The 20,334-nt window shown below is 45.2% G+C and overlaps 1 protein-coding gene across 7 annotated transcripts in view; it reads right to left on the bottom strand.

The window, feature by feature from the left end:
• Positions 1-2,458: 2,458 nt before the first annotated feature.
• 3110009E18Rik (RIKEN cDNA 3110009E18 gene) overlaps positions 2,459-20,334 on the bottom strand; it is a 67,109-nt gene continuing 49,233 nt past the window's right edge. For 2 of the 7 annotated variants that reach the window (XM_006529893.3, XM_017312451.2), the window contains exons 5-6: positions 19,167-19,248; positions 12,408-14,037 (exon numbers count right to left, since the gene is read on the bottom strand). In XM_006529893.3, coding sequence (XP_006529956.1) covers positions 13,892-14,037; positions 19,167-19,248 — 228 coding nt within the window. In that variant the 3' untranslated portion in view covers positions 12,408-13,891. Of the gene's footprint in view, positions 2,609-12,407; positions 14,038-19,166; positions 19,249-20,334 lie in introns of those variants that run through there. The other 5 variants (XM_030243151.1, XM_017312453.2, XM_017312452.2 and 2 more) reach the window with 4 other exon arrangements.

The raw sequence follows: 20,334 nt of genomic DNA, 5'->3' as shown, positions 1-20,334 counted from the left end.
GACCTTCAAGAGATTTTTTAAAGATTCATTTTTAAATTATATGTATGTATGTATGTATGTATGTATGGATGGATGGATGGATGGATGGTTGTATGTATGTTTGTGTGTAGCTTTGTGCACGTGAGTGCAGTGCCCACAGAGGCCAGAAGAGGGCATAGGATCCCTTGAAGCTGGAGATACAGGTGGTTGTGAACCCCTGGAGGTGGGTGCTGAGAACTGAACTAAGGTTCTCTGTAAGAGCTGTATACAACTCTTAACTGCTGAGTCAACTCTCCAGCCGCTGTGATTTTTTTTAACCAAGTGTTTCATATTTGTATGTCAGATCTAATGAAGGTCAGAAGCCACTTTTTAAGTCTCCTCTACCCCAAGGTCATGCACTTTATCCTAACTTTCTTCTAAAATTCTAGTCATTTTCCCATATTTATTTCACTCTCTGAAATCACAGTCCCTGTCTCTAGCCCTTGGGACCTGCATTTTCTACTAAAGCTCCAAGCTTTCCCATGCCACTTGATCTATTTGCCTCTTAAAACAAAAAACACAAACCAACCAAACAACAACAGCAAAGACAAGACACATTCAGGCTGGTGACGTGGTTAGTGAATAAAGTGCTCACCAGACAAACCTCAGGATTCCAGTTCAATCCCCAGAATCTCATGAAACTAGGGAAAAATTGACTCCACAAAGCTGTCCCCCGACCCCCTCATGCACACTGCAGCGACACATGCCCAGCAACAAAACCACCACCATCACCACCACCATCATCACCACCACCATCACCACCACCACCATCACCACCACCACCATCACCACCACCACCATCACCACCACCACCACCATCACCACCACCACCATCATCACTATCACCACCACAACCACCAACTCCTTCCCTTGCCAAAAATGTCTATTCAGTTTTTGAAGGCAAAGCTTAACTAGGACTTAGAAAAGTAATAAAACAAAAATGTTACCATGCAGAACTGATTACCCCCTTGTCCGTGTTCCTGCGGCAGTGTGTCCTGCCATTCTACTAAAAGCACAGCTAGCTTTCCCACTTACTGAAACAAAAATTGTCCAAGGCCATGTGTGTATTCAGCACTTCGCTTAATGAACGAATGAATAAGACAAACAATCTCTGTTTTAAAAAAGGACTCCATTAAACATTTCCGCAGAGCAGAGTGCTGCCGACCATGCTAATCAGACTCTGAGCTGATTCTCTTAAAGAGAAAAACACTAAGCTGGCCCCATCACCACAATGACACCAGTTTGCCCTGTTGGCAAAATAAGAGGCCAGAATCAGCAGTCCTGAGCCAGCCTGCCCTTCTAGAGTTCTGAGCAGACTCATGCTAGCTGAGAGACCCCCTTCGACACAGCCAGAGCTCAGCCGCCCATGAGCTGAGAAGTTATACTGCTCTGGAAGGATGGGTCTCCCAGGATGCAGACTGCCTCTCCACAACTGACTCTTAGAAGCACACATATCCTACCTTCTTCTGACAAAGGAATCTGGTTCTAATAAACTCTGCTATAATAAAAGTCAGAAAATGTCCCAGAAGAAAAAATGCTAGCACCATTATTTGTGTGGCCTGATGCAAAGAAAGATTCGGGGGGGGGGGGGTTGTCTTCTGTCTCTGTCTTCTTCTTCTTCTCCTCCTCCTCCTCCTCCTCCTCCTCCTCCCCCTCCCCCTCCCCCTCTCCCTCTCCCTCTCTCCAGGAGCAGGTATGCATGCACACCTAACATGCAGAACTCAGAAGTGGATGCTGGGTGTCCTGCTGCCCCTGTGATTCATTCCTCTGAAAAGAGGTCTCTTGCTGACCCTGGAGCCAGGTTAGTTGCCAGCACACCCCAGTGACATTCTTGTCTCTGTCCTCCACAGCTTTGGGGTTATGGGAGCGTCTGGCCATGTCCTGCTTTTCACATGGGTAGTGGGGATTTGAACTCAGTTCCTCATGCTTGGGCAGCAAGGCTCATAACCATCTCCTCTGCTCTGGTTGTATCTCTTTAGAGAAGCCAACCTGTTGAGTCACCAAACAGTCCCTAATTTAGGAAACAAAACGATATGTATTTATTTTTGAGATAGGGCCTCACATAGCCTCTACAGACAAGGATGACCTTGAACCCCATTCATTTGGTTTTATGTCTCAAGCGCTGGGTTACAGGCATGTGCCACCACACAGGAATTATTCATTGCTGGAGACGGAACTCAGGAATTCATGGGTGCAGGCAAGCAAGGTCTCTAACCACTGAGCTATGACCCCTTACCTTAAGAAGTAATGCTTTTTAAACAAACACTTAATTTCTAAAATCTGCTCATTTTATAGCAAGAAAGGAAAGAAAGATGCAAGGGAGGGAGGGAAGAAGGGAAGAAAGGAAGGACGGTAGGAAGGAGGGAAGGAGGGAGGGAAGGAAAGGCAGGGAGAAAAGAGATTGGGAGCAAGGAAATTCTATAGAGATAAATCAAACCAAGGCTTTTTAAAAAAGATTTATTTGACAATTTATAAAAAAACAAAACTTGTGGAACAAAGGTCCGCAGCCGCTTTCACCAGGACGAGATGGGATTAGCTTTGTATCGCTTATAATCTTCTCCACAGAAGAATGCAATTTCAGTTTCACTGGCTGAAAAGAAAAACAGAAAAGGAGAGAAAAACGATTTTAATGTGAAACCAGATTTTAAGCAGGTATGGAAATCCGTATCACATTGGTTTGTTATCATAGGTGCTTAAAATGAAAAGACAAGGTGTGGGTTGGGCTGCAAAAACTTTTTACCAAACCAGCCAGAAGTTTCAGTGTGGTTACAGGAGACTAAAACTCAAATAATTTAAAAATAAAAGACGGAATAACTCATGCTGGTGAGATGGCTCAGTGGGTAGAGGAGCTTGCTGCTAAGCCTGGCAGTCTGAGTTCGATCCCCAAGCTCACATGGTGGAAATAAAGAACCAACACTCTCAGCTGTCCTCTAAATTACACATGCATACACGCACACACACGCTCATGCACGCACATGCTCACGCTTGTGCGCGCGCGCGCACACACACACGTGCACACACTAAATGTAATTATGTAATTTAAACATTTTAAAACAGTAACTCCTAAAATTAAAACCAAGAGTTAACACAAGAGTGAAGGCTTTCAAGAAATACTAACATTGCTCATTTAAACCCCTGGAAAATACAAAAACCTTGATCTCTTTCAAATAAGCTAGTCAGTTCCGGAAGGGAAGGGACTCCCCCTGCCCCTCCCCCAAATTAGCCCGTAGGTATAATAATTTAATACTTAGAGGATCAGTGGAATATTTTACAGATCACTTTACATTCTCCCTCATGACCCATCAAAATATGTGTCTGAAGAAGTTAATTTTTGGCCCTGCTCATGATTAATTCATGAGGCTTCAGCAATATGCAAAGTGAAAGACACAAATTGGCTTCTATGCAATCCCTTCAAATGCCTCTAATTATTCACAGGGGAAATGGCTCAGCTAAAGGACCCACAGAGGTTCAGGGCGGCCACGATGCTTTCAACCTAACGGGTCAAGGACTCCAGCTTCTGAAACCATAACTCCGCAGCATTAGTAATTCAGATCTGATGGCGAGCCTTCCCATTATTAAACATGTGCTTCTTCAAGGTGTTGGCGCCCACAAGTTCCACGCCGGGTTCTTTTTTTTTTTTTTTTTTTTTTTTTTAAATTAAACCAGGAGTTAATACAGTCTGCTCAGCTTTCACAGAAGGCAAAAGGGCCCTTGCGAAGCTCAACAAGAAAACAGACATGATTATTCGTAATGAATACTGAGTACTCAATTAACATAGGCGCTCCAAAGAGACAAGTAAAACTCTTCAACCCAAATAAATAGGATGAGGAGTGCAGAGGATTATCGCTGCTCCGTGCATACGGCTCTAATCTCATCATTAGATCCTATCACAAAAGGATGAAATTCAAGAGATTAGCATGACATTTCATTAAGAATGTCTTGTTGTTTGCAAGAATATCTTATGTAGTATCTCTCTACCATAAGCTATCTTGTGCTCTAGAGGAAATAAACAAATATTGAGAGGAGAAAACTGATATGGCCATATCCACAGCTCCTCGGTCCAGATGTACTGTGTCCTCGGGATTAAGTGAAATCCGAGCGGTTGATAATTCGATTGGGAACTCTCATCATATTGAGCCTGGATGGAGGAGACCACAGAGGGAAACTGAAACATAGAGGGGCTGGGAACAGAGACTCCCTTAGGCAAAGAGTGGGTCAGTGTGCAGCTTAGCAGCTTGGTAAATAGTCACATTTCAAAGAATGGCTAGGAGGCTCCCTACCAAAGGCTGCCTGTAAAGAGGGGGGCTGGAGGGGCTGGAGGATGGCTCAGCTGATAAGAGCACTTACTCTGCAAGCAAGAGGACCTGAGTTTGAATCCCCAGCACTCACGTAAAAGCTGAGCATGGTGTGTAAGCCTGTTCCCCCTGACCAGCCAGCTTAGCTGAAACACTTAAACAACAAAACCCAGAGCTTCTGGGTCAGTAAGAGACCCTGAGTCAAGAATAAGGCGTGGCGTAATAGAGGATGCTTGGGACTCACACACAGGCACAAGCACACTGAGAAAAGGGAGGATGAGGTTTCAGAAAACTGGTTATTCTGAGAAGGTATCTGGTGCACTATCCTTACACAAAACAAACCAAAACAAAGTTCCTCTCTGAAGGCAAGCCCACTCAGGAAGAGCTATATAACCGACTCCTCCCTCTTTTCCTTCTTTTCTTTTGGACAAGGTTTTTAGCCCAGGAGAGCTTTGAACTCCCTATACTGTCAAAGATGACCATAAACTAACTTCTGACCATCCTGCCTCTACCTCCCCAGCTCCGACTCCAAAATACACGCATGTACCATCATCAGCCCAGCCCTAGGGATGGGTCTCAGGGCTCTGTGTATGCAGTTAGGTACTCTACCCACTGGGTTATATCCCCAGCCTTCTAGCTGTGTTTCTAGAAGAGAAATCAAAGCCAAATGCTCTTAACAATTACAGGGCAAGGCTTCCTCTCAAGATAATAGGGAGAACATAACCCCTGGACAGGCAGCTCAGTTTTGAGGAGTCCTTAGTAACTCAGTATTTATGGCTTTTGTTTGCCTCTGTTCTGACACAAGATCTCAGTATGTAGCCCAGGCTGGCCTGGAACTCACATAGACCAGGCTGCCTCAATTCAGAGAGACTATGTTACTCAAGTTTAGAAACTATTTTTCTGTTTGTGTACTTTGGGTTTTTGAGGAAATGTTGAACCGTACAATGCAGGCTGATGGCCTGGGACTCATGACACTTCTACCTCTGTTTCTCTAATGCTGAGATTACAGGTATGTGTTACCATATCCAGCTCTAACTCAGGAATTATAAAGTGTGCATAGATACAAAAGTGCAGAATAAAATCACTGAAGATGAAGATTTTATTTTCAGATCAATGCCCCCAGTCTCTCTTCAGTAAGTGGGTTAAATTTTATGCTTCAAGTTACTATTTTTTTTTTAAAAGCTCAACCACAACAATCCAGAAAACACAGACTACAATTTATGCTGACAATTCAAAGGTAAAGCATAAAGGACTAGGGAGATGGCTTCGTGGTTACGTGCATTTTTTGTGCAAGCCTGAGTTTGAATCCGTGGCACCATGTAAATAACTTAGTGTGGTCACATATGCCTATAACCCCAGTTCTGTGGCAGGTAGAGACAGGAGGCTCCCTGGAACGTGGTGGCCACCACCCTACCTCCAGGTCTCAAATAAAGTAGGTGGAGATCAATAGAACAGGACACCCAATGTCCTCTGTCCTTCACGAACATCTGCCCTCTCCATACATGTATGTTACACATATGCACACATACAAAGTAAAGTGTAAGACAGCTTAATCTCCATGTGCCTGAAATCTCAGTACTGAGGCAGGAGGATTGTGAGTTCTAGGCCACTGGCCTGGATTACACAGTGAGAATTTTCCTCAAAAACAACAACAAAAACAAAAAAGCAAACAACATAAAAAAACCTTTCAACTAAACAAACAAACAAAATATAGATTTTTACACTTTAGCAACATAGTTTCCCAGTAGAAGGAAAGGTGGTTTTTAAAAATCTGGATATCTGACTGCCTGGGGGGGGGGGAGCTAAGAACCAGAGGCTGGATAGCCCAGAGACCTAGGATAGACCCAAACACGACTCACACACACACAAAAGAGGTCATGAAATAATTCCTAATAGTATTCTGTTGTTCTCATAGACTGGTGCCTCACCCAGTTGTCATCAGAGAGGCTTCATCTACCAACGAATGGAAACAGATGCAGAGACCACAGCTAAATGTCAAGCAGAGCTTGGGGGTGTCTGTGGAAGAGGAGGGGGAAGGATGGAAGGAGCCAGAGGGATCAAGGAACCACAAGAAAAACCACAGAATCAACTAACCTGGGCCCATAGGGGCTCACAGTGACTGAACCACCAACGAGGGAGCCTGCATGGGACTGACAGAGGATTTCTGCATACATGTTACACTTGTGTAGCTTGGTCTTCTTGTGGGACTCCTAACAGTGGGAGCAGGAGCCCTCTCTGCCTCTGTTACCTGCCTTTGGGAACCTTTTCCCTGCTGGGTTGCTTCCTCTAGCCTTAATAGGAAAGGAGGTGCCTAGTCTTATTGCAACTTGATATGCCTGTGGCTGATATCTATGGGAGGCCTGCCCTTTTCTGATGAGAAACAGGAGGAATGAGTAGACAGAGGTGCAGAGGGGAGATGGGGAGGAGGGACTGGGAGGAGGAGAGGGAGGGTGTCTTAGTCAGGGTTTCTATTCCTGCACTAACATCATGACCAAGAAACAAGTTGGGGAGGAAAGGGTTTATTCAGCTTACACTTCCATACTGCTGTTCATCACCAAGGAAGTCAGGACTGGAACTCAAGCAGGTCAGGAAGCAGGAGCTGATGCAGAGGCCATGGAGGGATGTTCCTTACTGGCTTGCTTCCCCTGGCTTGCTCAGCCTGCTCTCTTATAGAACCCAAGACTACAAGCCCAGAGATGGTCCTACCCAAAAGGGGTCTTTCCACCTTGATCACTAATTGAGAAAATGCCATACATTTGGATCTCATGGAGGCATTTCCTCAACTGAAGCTCCTTTCTCTGTGATAACTCCAGCTGTGTCAAGTTGACACAAAACTAGCCAGTACAATTGACCCTTTGTCAACTTGACACACAAACACATCACTGGTAAGCCTCAACCCTTAGTTTCTTATTCATCTCCAAGATCTAAATATCTTTAAAAGTCCCACAGTCTTTACAAATTCTTAAGATTTCAATCTCTCTTAAAATCCAAAGTCTTTATAATTAAAAGTCTCTTAACTGTGGGCTTCACTAAAAAATTCCTTCAAGAGGGAAAAATATCAGGGCACAGTCACAATCAAAAGCTAAAATCAATCTCCAACCATCCAATGTCTGGGATCCAACTCATGATCTTCTGGGCTCCTCCAAGGGCTTGGGTCACTTCTCCAGCCATGCCCTTTGTAGCACACACATTGTCTTGTAGGCTCCAGTCACCTGTACTCCACTACTGCTGCTCTTGGTGGTCATCTCGTGGTACTGGCATGTCCAAAACACTGCATGACCCCTTCAGTCAGTCCTGAGCCATCAATTGCAACTGAGGCTGCACCTTCACCAATGGCCTTCCATGGCCTCTCACAGTGTCGAGCCTCAGCTGCTCTGCATGACCCCTTCATGCCTTCAAAACCAGTACCACCTTGGTAACTCTTACACATTATTAAGTCCATCCACAACACAAGGTACAACCTTGGCTATCTCTGGAACACAGCCTCTGTGCTCTCAGAAAACACTTCCCAGAAGATGTCACCTCAATGATGCTGGTCTCTTCTTAATCACTGCTAATTTCTTAGCTCCAGCTAACCGGCATCAATAGTCCCAGTAATGCAAAGGTTTTACTTTAGTAGTTCTGGTATCTTGTTAATCACAGCTGATTCTTCAGCCCCAGATAACCAGAACCACAGAATCTTCACAATCCAAAATAGCGATGGCCCTGAAAAGAGTCTTTAATTTTCCCTCTGAAATTTCACAAGCCAGGCCTCCATTTTTCTGCACTGTTCTCAACATTATCTTCCAAGCGCCTACACAACATCTTACAGAGTTCTTAACAGCAAATGGATCTTCTGGCCCAAAGTTCCAAAGTCCTTCCACGGTCATCCCCAAAACATGGTCAGGTTGTCACAGGAATACCCCACTATGCTGGTACCAATTTGTTTTAGTCAGGGTTTCTATTCCTGCACAAACATCATGACCAAGAAACAAGTTGGGGAGGAAAGGGTATATTCGGCTTACACTTCCATACTGCTGTTCATCACCAAGGAAGTCAGAACTGGAACTCAAACAGGTCAGGAAGCAGGAGCTGATGCAGAGGTCATGGAGGGATGTTCTTTACTGGCTTGCTTCCCCTGGCTTGCTCAGCCTGCTCTCTTATAGAACCAAGACTACCAGCCCAAGTATGGCACCACCCACAAGGGGCCTTCCCCCTTGATCACTAATTGGGAAAATGCCTTACAGTTGGATCTCATGGAGGCATTTCCTCAATGAAGCTCCTTTCTCTGTGATAACTCCAGCTGTGTCAAGTTGACACAAAACTAGCCAGTACAGAGGGGACACTGCCATCAGAATGTAAAAACAAGCAAACAAACAATCAATCTAGATATCCGTTTGAAATATTTGAGGGAATGAGTTTAGGTATTTAAATTATTTAACAATTTAGCAGAAATTACAAATGATTTTCTTTCTGGGACAAAGTTTCCTGTAGACCAAGTTTTCCTACCTAGATGAGGATGACTCTGAACTCCTTATCCTGCCTCCACCTGCCAAATGCTGGGGTGACAGGCACGTGCCACCATGTGCCCACCATATGCAATGATGGGCATCAAGCTGAGGCTCTGTGGGGGCAAGCAGCCACTCTTCCAACGGAGCTCCACCGCTGCCCCACACCAATGGCTTTATGTCCACTGCACAATCATACACTCTATTAGTGTCCCCTTGACTCTCCCTCTCCAGACTGCAGTGACAACAGCTCTCCAAGCACAGCAGACAAGAGCCCACAGGACGGGGTCACCCGGCTTTAAACTTATCGTGCTTAGAGTACAGTTGGGTACAGAGGTCTCTGCATGGCGGTCTGAAGAATGTGAGATCTCATATCCATGAGACATGACAGTGACATGACAGTGTATTCATGTTCACTGTCAAATGAAACCAAGGAGAGACCCCAGATATACTGTGGGGTCTCTTAATGCTGCCATGCCAGTGTCACATGAGCCATCCTGACTGTGGATATAAATTTAAGAATTTTAACCAACAATACAGAACAATACAAACAAACAAACAAACAAAAAACCCACCTATCCAGGTGTGGTGGCACACGCCTTTAACCCTAGCACTCAGAGGCAGAGGCAGGCAAAGCTCTGTTAGTTCAAGGTCAGCCTCATCTACAAAGTGAGTCCAGGACAGCCAGGCTCTGTTACACAAAGAAACCCTGTCAAAACAGCAAAACAAAACAAAACAAAACAAAAAAGCAAAACAGAGTTTTGACACTTTTAAACAGATCTCTTGCTGTCTCTGTCTCTCTCACGCACGATCGATTGCTTTCAAGTGCACATGCATGTGCGTGCGTGCACACACACAGACACACACACACACACGCATGTGAACATGCACACATGCGTGTACACACACTTCTTTAATGGGAAGTTGATGATTCCCTGAACTAAGGGAAAGCAAGAATAATCTATTGTAACTCTGAAATATCAAGAAAACTTAAATAAAACATAATTAATCCTCTCACCTATCAAAACAAACTTATCAGTGACATAGTACAAGCTCTCTCTATACATTCCTGACCCTAGGCTATGACTTATGTAGTCTGAGAAAAATTGACTTGTGTGTGCTGGCTTTGTGGAACAACCAGGACAGATTGTCAAGTGATGATAAACTGCATTTAAAAAAAATACTTCTCAGAGCAAACCGAGGTCCAAAGCCAAAGTTTCACCCTTTCTTCTGCTCTAGGAAAATATCCTAGGCTTCCTTTTGTATGCACATTAACGTAAAAATATGTACATGTATGTGGGAATGTACCTGCAGAGGCCAGAAGTCAAGTCAACCTTATGTGTCATTCCTTAGACACCATACACCTGATTTTGAGATTTATTTCTTCTTATGTGGCCTATGAAGGCCAGAAGATCCCCTGAAACTGGAGTCACAGAGAGTTGCATGCCACCATGTGAGTGTTGAAAACTGAACCTGAGTTCTCTGGCAGAGTAGTCAGTGTCTTTGATTGTCGAGCCATCTCTGCAGACCCCACCTGGTTGTTTTTGAGACAGGGTCTCTCATTGGCTTAGAGCTCACCAGGTAGGCTAGGCTGGCTGGCCAGCAAGCCCTAGTGACCTGCCTGCCTCCTCCTTCCCAATACTGGGATTAGAAGTGTACACCACCACACCTACCTAGCTCTTGCACATGGACCATCGAGGATCACACTCAGAGCTGTGAATCTGACAGAAGAGAACTCACAGCCGAGTTCTGCTTTTAAACTTTTATCAGTGGGGACTGAAGCGCGGGAAAGAGGTCTAGACTACTGGGCTCTTCCTGTCATGCTTGCTTTGAATGTCTGTATTGGGTTGGCTGTGTAAATCAGTCAACAGAGAGTTTTCAGATAAACTTCTTAGACAGCACATAATGAAACACGAGTCTTCATATATATGGCACGTGCCTGCATGGAGCTAGAAAGGTAAACGCGTCTCTGCGGCAGAATGCAGTGCGGCCACGGAAAGGATGGAATCCTAGCACGTGTAGCAGCATGCATGGAACTGGATGCATTAGGATAAGGACATACACCAGCCACATAAAGTACCCGTGGGGTTCACTCCTATGTGAGAGCTAAAATGTACTTCTTGGGCATCAACAGATGGCTCGGTGTGTAAAGTGCAGTGTGGGATCGATAGCATCTATGTAAAAAGCCAGGTATGGAGGTGCACGTCTACAACCCCAGTCCTGGGGGGCAGGGGCAGAAGGCAGAGACAGGAAGGTCTCTGGAGTCATGGGACAGTCATCCTAGTTGAGTTCCAAGATCAGTGAGACCCTGTCTCAATAAATTAGGCAGGGATGTTCAGTGCTGATCTCTGGCCTTCACTTGAACATGAACATATGAACTTATACCCCACTGTGGTGGTGTGAATACAAATGCCCCCCAGAGGCTCATAGGGAGTGGCATTATTAGGAGTTGTGGCCTGTTGGAGTAGATGTGGCCTTGTTGGAGGAACTGTGTCACGGAGGGTGGGCTCCAAGGTTTCAGAAACTCAAGCCAGGCCCAGGAGCTCAGTCTATCTTTCTGCTATCTGTGAGAGACCAAATCTTTTAAGTTCAGACTCCATTTTAGAGAACTTAAATTCAGGTAAACTAATAGGCTGGTACCTAGCATTAGTTTCCAAGTTACCCCCCAACAAAACCTGAGCCTAGCTCGAATTTCTAGGCTCACCCACCACAAGACCTGCATCTCCAGGTTAATCTCCCCCAACAAATCCAGCCCCTTGCCTAACAACCACCAATTCAGAGAGAAGCAGAAGTTAAGTTTATGGTTTGACTCCCTGCACCAGCCAATTATGCTAAAGGACACAGGAGCACTCCAATTAGATGCTTGCCAGGCTAGAAACACACACACACACACACACACACACACACACACACACACACACACACACACACCACTCCACCTGGCTTGCTGCTTTCTATAAAACTTTACCCCAATAGATGTTCAGGGCTCCTCTCCACCAAAACCATGTTGGCAGTGGGCTGAGGGGCCCAAGCCAGCTTGAATAAAGGCCCTGATATGATTGCACCGGATCGGCTCCTGTCTGATCTTTTGGGGTTCATAATACTTCCCTGGCAATACGTCTGCAGATCTGGATGTAGAACTCTCAGCTATCTCTCTAGTACCACGTCTACCTGCGTGCTGCCATGCATGATAATGGACTAAACTTCTGAACGATCTGTAGCAATCCCCCATTAAATGCCACGGTCATGGTGTCTCTTCACAGCAATAGAATTCCTAACTAAGACACCCATGCACACAAACACATACATATTCTACACACGTTTTAAAATGTTGTTTCCATAGAATCATGGTTGCAGAGGTCAGGATATGTTGTTTTTTGAAATGGCTAGAAGAAAGGATTTGACATGTTCCCAACATAAAGAAGTGATTTGTTGTCTAGAGTGACAGGCTTGATCGTTTTATATACATATGTGTGTGTGGTGTGTATATATGTGTATATGTATGTGTGTATATGTGCATGTATATGCATGCGTATATAAAATGTGTAAATATATATGTATGCATTTGGGTGTATGTGTCTGTGTATCAAAATGACACTGTACTCCACAGAGTGCACAAATATCTTTATGTATAAATTTGTAAAAACACATTAAAGCATTATATGTCAATAAGTGATACTTAAAAAAAAAAAAAACGACAACAAAAAAAATTGGCAGGGTTAGAGCTCAGTAATGCAGCGCCTGGCAGTGCTTGCAGGGCACCGGGCTTAATCCCTAGCACTGCGAGATAGGAAGACAAACAGCCTTAAAAGACAAACACTTACACTAATAACGGAGGGTGGCTCACTTGGTAAATTCGCCTTGCAAGCTTAAGGGGCTGCTTTTTATTCTTTATTCCTTTCCTAAGGCCACAGAAAAAGGCCAGGCTTGGTGGCAAGTGCTTCGAATCCCAGTGCTGTGGAGGCCTGGGTGGTGCCCTGGGCTCATTAGTCTGCTTGATGATTTCCAGGCTAGTGAGAGACCCTGTCTCAGCAAAGCAGAGCAGGCAGCCCCCGAAGAACAACCATTGACGCTGTCCTCTGGCCTCTGCACTCACAAGGACACATGTGCACACACACACATTCGGGTCTGTAAGGGTGTACTGTGGATCTTTTTAGAACCCAGCCAGCATTACTAAGTCTAGTCGGTCACTGTTAGAATATTAATATGAAGAAGAGCCACTGAGACAATACCAGGAAAGCAAACTTGTCTATCCCAAGATATTAGTCCCCAAGAAAGGGACGGGAAAGGGCCTTGAACCTGAAGGATCTAAGTCCCACCCTGTGAAGCAGTGGGAGCCAGGGCCATCCACAGCACTTCTGTAAGTTGGTGTGATGGAGAGGTTGAGGGTGGGGGTGGGGGCAGGAAGATGATGGCAGAAGTGACATGTAAAATGAAAACTAACCCCAGGGGAGTCACGGGATTATTACAGAACAAGGTTGGTGCGAGCCCTTCCCCAGAGTCGCAGCGCTGGTGTGCCCCACTTTCTTTACAGTAAAGCTCGAGCTGCCCTATGAGCGCCACTAAGGCACGGAGTCCTTCTCAAAACAGAACAGATTCTAAGGGGAACAGCAGACACACAGAGAAAAATGAAACATAAAATATCGCTGCAGAAGCCTACAAATGCTTTTCTTTCTGAGGTGAATTAGTCCTCAAAACTTCACCAAATGATCAAGGACAACCTTTAAGTCATATAAGTTATATGTCTTGGCCAAACTCCCCCTTCCTTCCTGGAGGAAATCGTATTTCTCTTTCTGATGTGTGTCCATAGGTGTGTGTGATATTTGCATACATTGCACATAGAGGTCAGAGAAGGGTGCTGATGTCCTGTCCCATCAGTCTGCCTTATTTGAGGTCTCTCAGTTAACCTGGGCTAGGCTGGCGGTGGGCAGGCCTCAGCAATCTCCTGTCTTTGTCCCAACAGCTCTGGGATTATAGGTGAGTGTGGGTGGGCACACCCACCTTTCTACATGGGTGCTAGGGACCTCAGGTCCTTGACAAATGTTCATGCTCAGCAAGTGAGCTTCCCAGCCCCGAAGCAAATTATTTTATTCATACAAGTCCACAAACAAAAATGGGTGCCTGTGTCCAGTGTGGAAGGTAGCACAGGGTCCCAGTAGAGCGGAAGGCTGTAGAGGAACGGAGTCTTGGTCTGCTCTCCCCGTCCCCCTTCCGGCCCGGCCCTTCTTCTCCAACTCCTGCAGAAAGTCAGAGTGACATATTTATCACACTGCGTTATTCCCATGGCAACTGGCTGTGATAGCCGACTGACAGCTCTTCAAGAGATCAAGGAGTGCAAGGGGAGTGAGAGCTGACTTTCAGCTCTGCTCTTAAACCTCTCCGAAGCCCAGCCAGACGCAGGCGGGAAGGAAAATTCCCTGGGAAAATCACACTTGACAACTCCACTCCCACTGGTAATTTCCTGTTGCTCTCCGGGGACCTCGTGTCCTCCCCGGGCTATAACCAAGGCTCGCTCCCCAGAGGACAAGAACACAGCTCTAGGAAGCAGAGGAAATTGTTTCTAGGGAGGGACCCACATGCTGCCTTGCCAGCTCTAGAGGGCATTTTGGGGATCCCTGGATCACTCCAAGCCCAGAGATAAACCCACAAAAAGGACCTGATTTGATCAAACTCTGATCAAAGCATTAAAACAAGAATGGCTAAAGTGTTTGCTTTGTAAGCATCAAAACACAAGTTCTATCCCCCAAATCCACATTTTAAAAAGGCCAGATGGAATGGCACATTCTTGTAACCCCAGCACCGGAAGAATGGGTACAGGCAGGTTTCTGGGGCTCGCTGGCTGGCTGCCTGAGCCTACTTGCTTCTAGCTTCAATAGGAGACCTGGTGTCAAAAATAAGATGAAGACTGAGGAAGGTACCTGTCATCAGCTGCTCGCCTCTAACGCACTCACACAACTCCCGGACATGCTCCCATGTGCAGTACACACACACACACACACACACACACACACACACAACTTTTTTTAAAAAATGGTCTTAATTATAGGAAAGGATATAAATCACAAGAATAATCAGAGAACACAGAGAAGGAAAAAAAAATCAGTCATCCAAGACAGCATCTCTATAACTCTGGCATGCGATCCTTCCTCCATGCAGACTTAGACACGGATCATGTACATTTTGCTATTTTAAAAAAATATCCAAATATTGTTATGTGTGTGAGTGTGCACATGTGTGTCAGGGGGTGGGTACAGGCAGTGGCCAGAAAGAGGGCATTCAATGCCCTGGAGCTGGAGTTCCAGGCACTTGTGTGAGAGCCAGCCAACTGGTGCCGGGATGCAGACTCCAGTCTTCTGGAAAAGTGCCCGGTGCGCTAACTGCTGAGCTTCAGCCCCATGAGCCCCATGTATGAGTTTTAGAGGAGGAGGTCGTCACAGTTTATTCTCCATTCATGGACAAATGTCCACATCAGTGAATGCGACTGGGAACACAGGAGGGAACCGTTCCACCCTGTAGGAAGAAGGTAGACCTGAGGAGGCAGGTTTCTATTGACTTAAAAGATATAAGAGGAAGTTGCCCTGACTACAGAACATGAGAGGAAGTGCGTGCACTTAGCAGATGTGCAGGAGTAACCTCCCTGGGGCTTACCAATTTTATGCATGACTACCAGTCTTGTAAGGACTGCTCCATATGTGCACACACACAGACACAGGGACAACATGGTTGTCGAGGTCACCTGGGTGGACATAAGGGACAGACAAGCTCTGAGCCCAAGCCTTGGGGGCTAGGGTGTGACTCAGTTTCTTGGCTCTGCTATGTAGAAAGCATCTATCTCAACACTGCTACCCTACCAGTTGTGTGGAGGTCTTTTTGGCACGCTAACTGTTCCTTCACTCTAGGATCTGTAGAGGATCATTTACATTCATCTTTTCTATACTAACTACAAGGTTGTCTGCATGTTTGTCTTATGGTATGTGCACATGTGTGTGCAGGTTCATATGTGTGTGTGTGTGTGTGTGTGTGTGTGTGTGTGTGTCTTGATTGTGAGTGAGAAGAAGGCACAAGAGTTGGAGCTATAGGAAGTTGTAAGCTGCCAACATGAGTGTTAGGAACTAAACTTGGGTCTTCTATAAGAGCAGTGTGTACTCTTAGCCACTATGCCATCTCTCCAGCTCCTCTACCTTACTTGTTTGAGACAGGACCTCACTGATCCTGGAGCCCAGCATCTGGCTAGCCTGGCTGGCTAGTGAGCCCTAGGGATCCTCCTGTGTCCATCTCTCCAAGTCCTCAAGAGTTCTTCAGTTAGGTTAGCAACTTTTTAATCTGTCATTTAACATACTTAACATATGTATTCAGTTTGTTACCTTTCCTTTAGGTCTGTGCCTTATTCAGGGTTTTCATTACTGTGATGAAAACCATAAGCACATGGGGGCGGGGGGGGGGCAGATTATTTCAGCTCATAGTCTCACATCATAGTCCACCATCAAGGGAAATCAGGACAGGAAATCAAGTGGGGCTGGAACTTAAGAGGCAGGACCTGATACAGAGGCCACGGAAGGACGCTGCTTACTGGCTTGCTCCCCATGGCTTGCTCAGCCTACTTTCTTATAGTATGTGGGACCACTAGCAAAGGGGGTGGCACCACTCACAGTGAGCTGGACCCTCCCACATTGATTATCAATCAAGAAAATGTAGCACAGGCTTGCCCGCAGGGGCCATTTTCTCTCACTTGAGGCTCCTGCTTCCCAAATGACTCTAGCTGGTGTCAAGGAGACACAAAACTAGGCAACACAGTCTACGGACCATTTTCAAGGTCATATTTATCACCGTTTCCCCTCTGTAGCATCTCCTCTGAGGACATGAGCTCATGTTTTTATGAGATGAGAAGATGGCCCAACTGGTAGAGAACATGTTGTTGAGTCTGAAGTTCTAAATTCCATTCCCTGGGATCCACATGGTGGGAAGAGAGAACCAGCTTCCACAGGTTGTCATCTAGCTCTGTATGGTTACCACAATGCCCATCACTGCACCCCTCACACATACATGCATACATACATATATACACACATGCATGCATACATACATACATACATACATACAAAATTATGTATATTTTTGAGACAGAGTCTCACAGTGTAACCTTGGAACTCACTATGTAGATGAGGCTAGTCTCGAAGTCACAGAGATCCACCTGTCTCTCTCTGACTTCCAAGAGTTGGGAGGAAAGGTGTGTGCCACTACATCCAGCAAGTTAAATAATTTTTTAAGAATTATTTATTTATTTTATTTATTTTATGAATATGTGTACAGAGTAGCTGTCTTCAGACACACCAGAAGAGGGCATTGGATCCCATTACAGATGGTTCCCAGCCAACATGTGGTTGGTGGGAATTGAACTCAGGACCTCTGGAAGAGCAGTCAGTACTCTTAACCACTGAGCCATCTCTCAAGCCCCAAGTAAAAGTATTTTAAAATGATGTTTACATTGTAACATTAATCCATCTAGAATTTCTTTTTAAATAAAAACTGAATTAAAGATTTGCAATTCATTTCCTAGAAACATCATTTTTTGGCTAATCTATTTCTTTCTTGGTTATTTGCGAGATGTTAGCTTTATTTTCTTGTAGTCTTTTCCAGTTTGCATTGGGTTTTGCAATGCATTGCTTTTCATTGGGCTACTCATCCAGTCTCGCATCAATCCCAGTCTATAACATTCATTTGAACTTCAGATTTTAAAGCAAGCCAGGTTTCCTCTGGTTTCTAGAAGTCTCAGTCAGAGAAGTGCCACCTGCTAGAAAGGCAGCATTTGATACACAAAGTGTCAAGTTAAAAACATATCTCACTGACAGAAATTCAACATTCAATACCTATTTAATGGATGACTTTTTCCAAAAAGCAGAAACATTAATTTATTATTTATTCATTTATAGAAGGCTCTTGGCAGTAGTCTAGGCTGGTCTAGTACTTGTTATGCAACCCAGGCTGGTTTGAAATCCATGGTCCTCCAGCCTTAGCCTCCCAAATGCCAGGATTAAAGGCATGCCCACCACACCCAGAAAGAAGCCGTTAGAAATAGTCTCAAACTGGATTTGACTTCTAGGGAACGAGATCCTGGATGAAGTTACAGAAAACGATACAAGCACCAGAGATTACAATTCCCGTGCCCAATTCACAGCGATAGAAAAATGATTTTTAATTTCAAATAATAATAAATCTTCAGTATTTATAACACAAACAGTTACTAATTGTAGTAAATGGCATAGACTTAACAGAGAGATCAAGTTTATGACTTCAGAACCTGCCATTTATTTATTAAAGGGAGCGTGTGTGTGTGTGTGTGTGTGTGTGTGTGTGTGTACAAATGCCCATGCAGATACAAGGGTCTGTGTGCAGAGGCCAAAAATGGGCATCAGTTGTCAGCGTGCCACATTATCCCTTGAGACTCAGTGAACCTGAGCTGGGCTGGCAGCCAGTGAGCCCTAGGGACCCTCCTAACTCCACCTCCTACACTACTGTGGTCACAAGTGCACACATGGCCACACCCAGCTTTTTTACAGGGTCCTGGGGTTCAAACCCAGGTCCTCCAGCTTGCACGGCAAGCTTTGCTACCTATAGAGACATCTCCCCAGCCCCTTAACCAATTATTTTAAATTCTATTTCATTGGAAAGAGGTGAATTCCTGACCAAACTGAACAGCTTCCCAGTGTAGCCCTCACAGTCCATGTCTCCCACATACTGTATGTGGGGACTCAGGGAGTGTGCACTGCTACCTCAGAGGTGCGTCCCAGAATGCATGTACCTGATACTCAGAACTGCTCACACTCACATACACCAGATTAGTGAAGGCAGAAGTAGACTAACAGTGACATCTAATGGCCAGGAGTCACACAGCACTTCTTTCAAAGAGAACTGAACACACATTCTAGGTTGAAAGGCTAAATCGGGTGATTTTCCCACTGTACACACCAGGCATATAGTTTAAATTCCACAGCTTGGCTGGCCCCGAGAGTCTTGAGTGATTATTAGAAGTTATGCTGAGTGTTGTGCAAACAACATCTCATTTCATTATTCTACATTAGTTCCACTAGGTCCATTTCTCTCCAACAGTGCTGTTAGCGGTCCGCAGTTACTGTGCTAACAACCTGTCAATCATTTAAAATGACCCTCGCCAGAGTGCCGGGCAAACCTGAAAAGGACTATTTGCATTCTGCACATATGCAGAGCAAATGCCAGTGCCCTTGGTCAAATGATCACCACACACAGCGTTCTCAGCACAGGGCATTTACTTTGCAGAGATGCTATCAGCCAGGAGGCCTAGCACACGGGCCAGGAAGCCCAGGATTCTCCCCCACTCAGCCCTTCTCACCTACTCCTGAGTCCTTCAGTGTTCTGTCTTCCTTTAGCAGGAGTGTGTCGTCGTCCTCCAAACCCAACACAAGCTCATTTGTCTAAAGAGAAAGAATCCCCATTTGATCAGTACGCTTGCTCAAGACATCCTGAGGGTGTCACTTGTACGGGGCTAGGGAAACAGTTCATCCAGGGGAGTATTTGCTCTGCAGGGATGAGGACCTGAGTTCAGAACCCCGTGCTATGTAACACCAGTGCTGGGGAGATGGAGATAGGAGGATTCCCTGGAGCTCACTGGCCAGTCAGCCTAATCAAACAGCAAGCAGGGTCAAACAGGGTAAGTGAGAGACCCTGTCTCAAAAAGGACGGTGAATGGGACTGAAGAGACAGCTCGGAGGTTAGCGCTTGCTTCTCTATAATGAAGACTGGACTTTAGATCCTAACACCAATGTCAAGCAGCTCACATGTAACTCCAGCTCAAATGGATCAAATGCTCTCTTCTGGACTCTGTAGGCACACCCCTAAACACTCATGTGTGTGTATATATATATATATATATATATATATATATATATATATATATACGTGTGTGCATGTGCAAATAACAAACACACAGATATTTTTAAAAGTAAGGTGGACAGTGATAGAGGACGTCACCCAACATCAACTTCTGGCCTACCTATGCATGCATATATACAGGAGCCCAGCATATACACACACACCTATGAACATGGACATACAATGCACACACAGCTACTGCATGGAGTCTCAGCAATAATCTAGGTCACGTTAAATTTTACTGTGGTAAAGGGAGAACAGAGTAGACGCAGAGTGCAGACCTACTAAGTGCCAATATTGTGCACTAAACGTTACAGACAGGCTTTGGAGTCAAACTAGGATCACTATACAGGTTCCCTCTGCCTAAACTAAAAACACCTCCAAGCTTCAGTTGCCTTGGAGCTAGAGAAGGGGGAAGGAACGCAGCTTCCTCTTTCCCTGGTCATAGGGGGTGTCTGGATCCTCAGTGCTAAGTAAGCTTTCTGTGTCTGCTGTCGCCATGTGGCATTGTCATCATCACAAGAACCTAGGAAGATTTGCAAACACGCAGGCCCAGGGGCATGTGGCTCATCGGGGGTGGCATTGGAGACATGCTCATGATAATGTGACTTCTGAGAGACGCAAACTGA

Source organism: Mus musculus, chromosome 1 (assembly GCF_000001635.26).
Source record: "Mus musculus strain C57BL/6J chromosome 1, GRCm38.p6 C57BL/6J".
NCBI lineage: Eukaryota > Metazoa > Chordata > Mammalia > Rodentia > Muridae > Mus > Mus musculus.
Note: the sequence above shows the minus strand (reverse complement) of the source record. Positions and strands in the feature narration are given on the sequence as shown.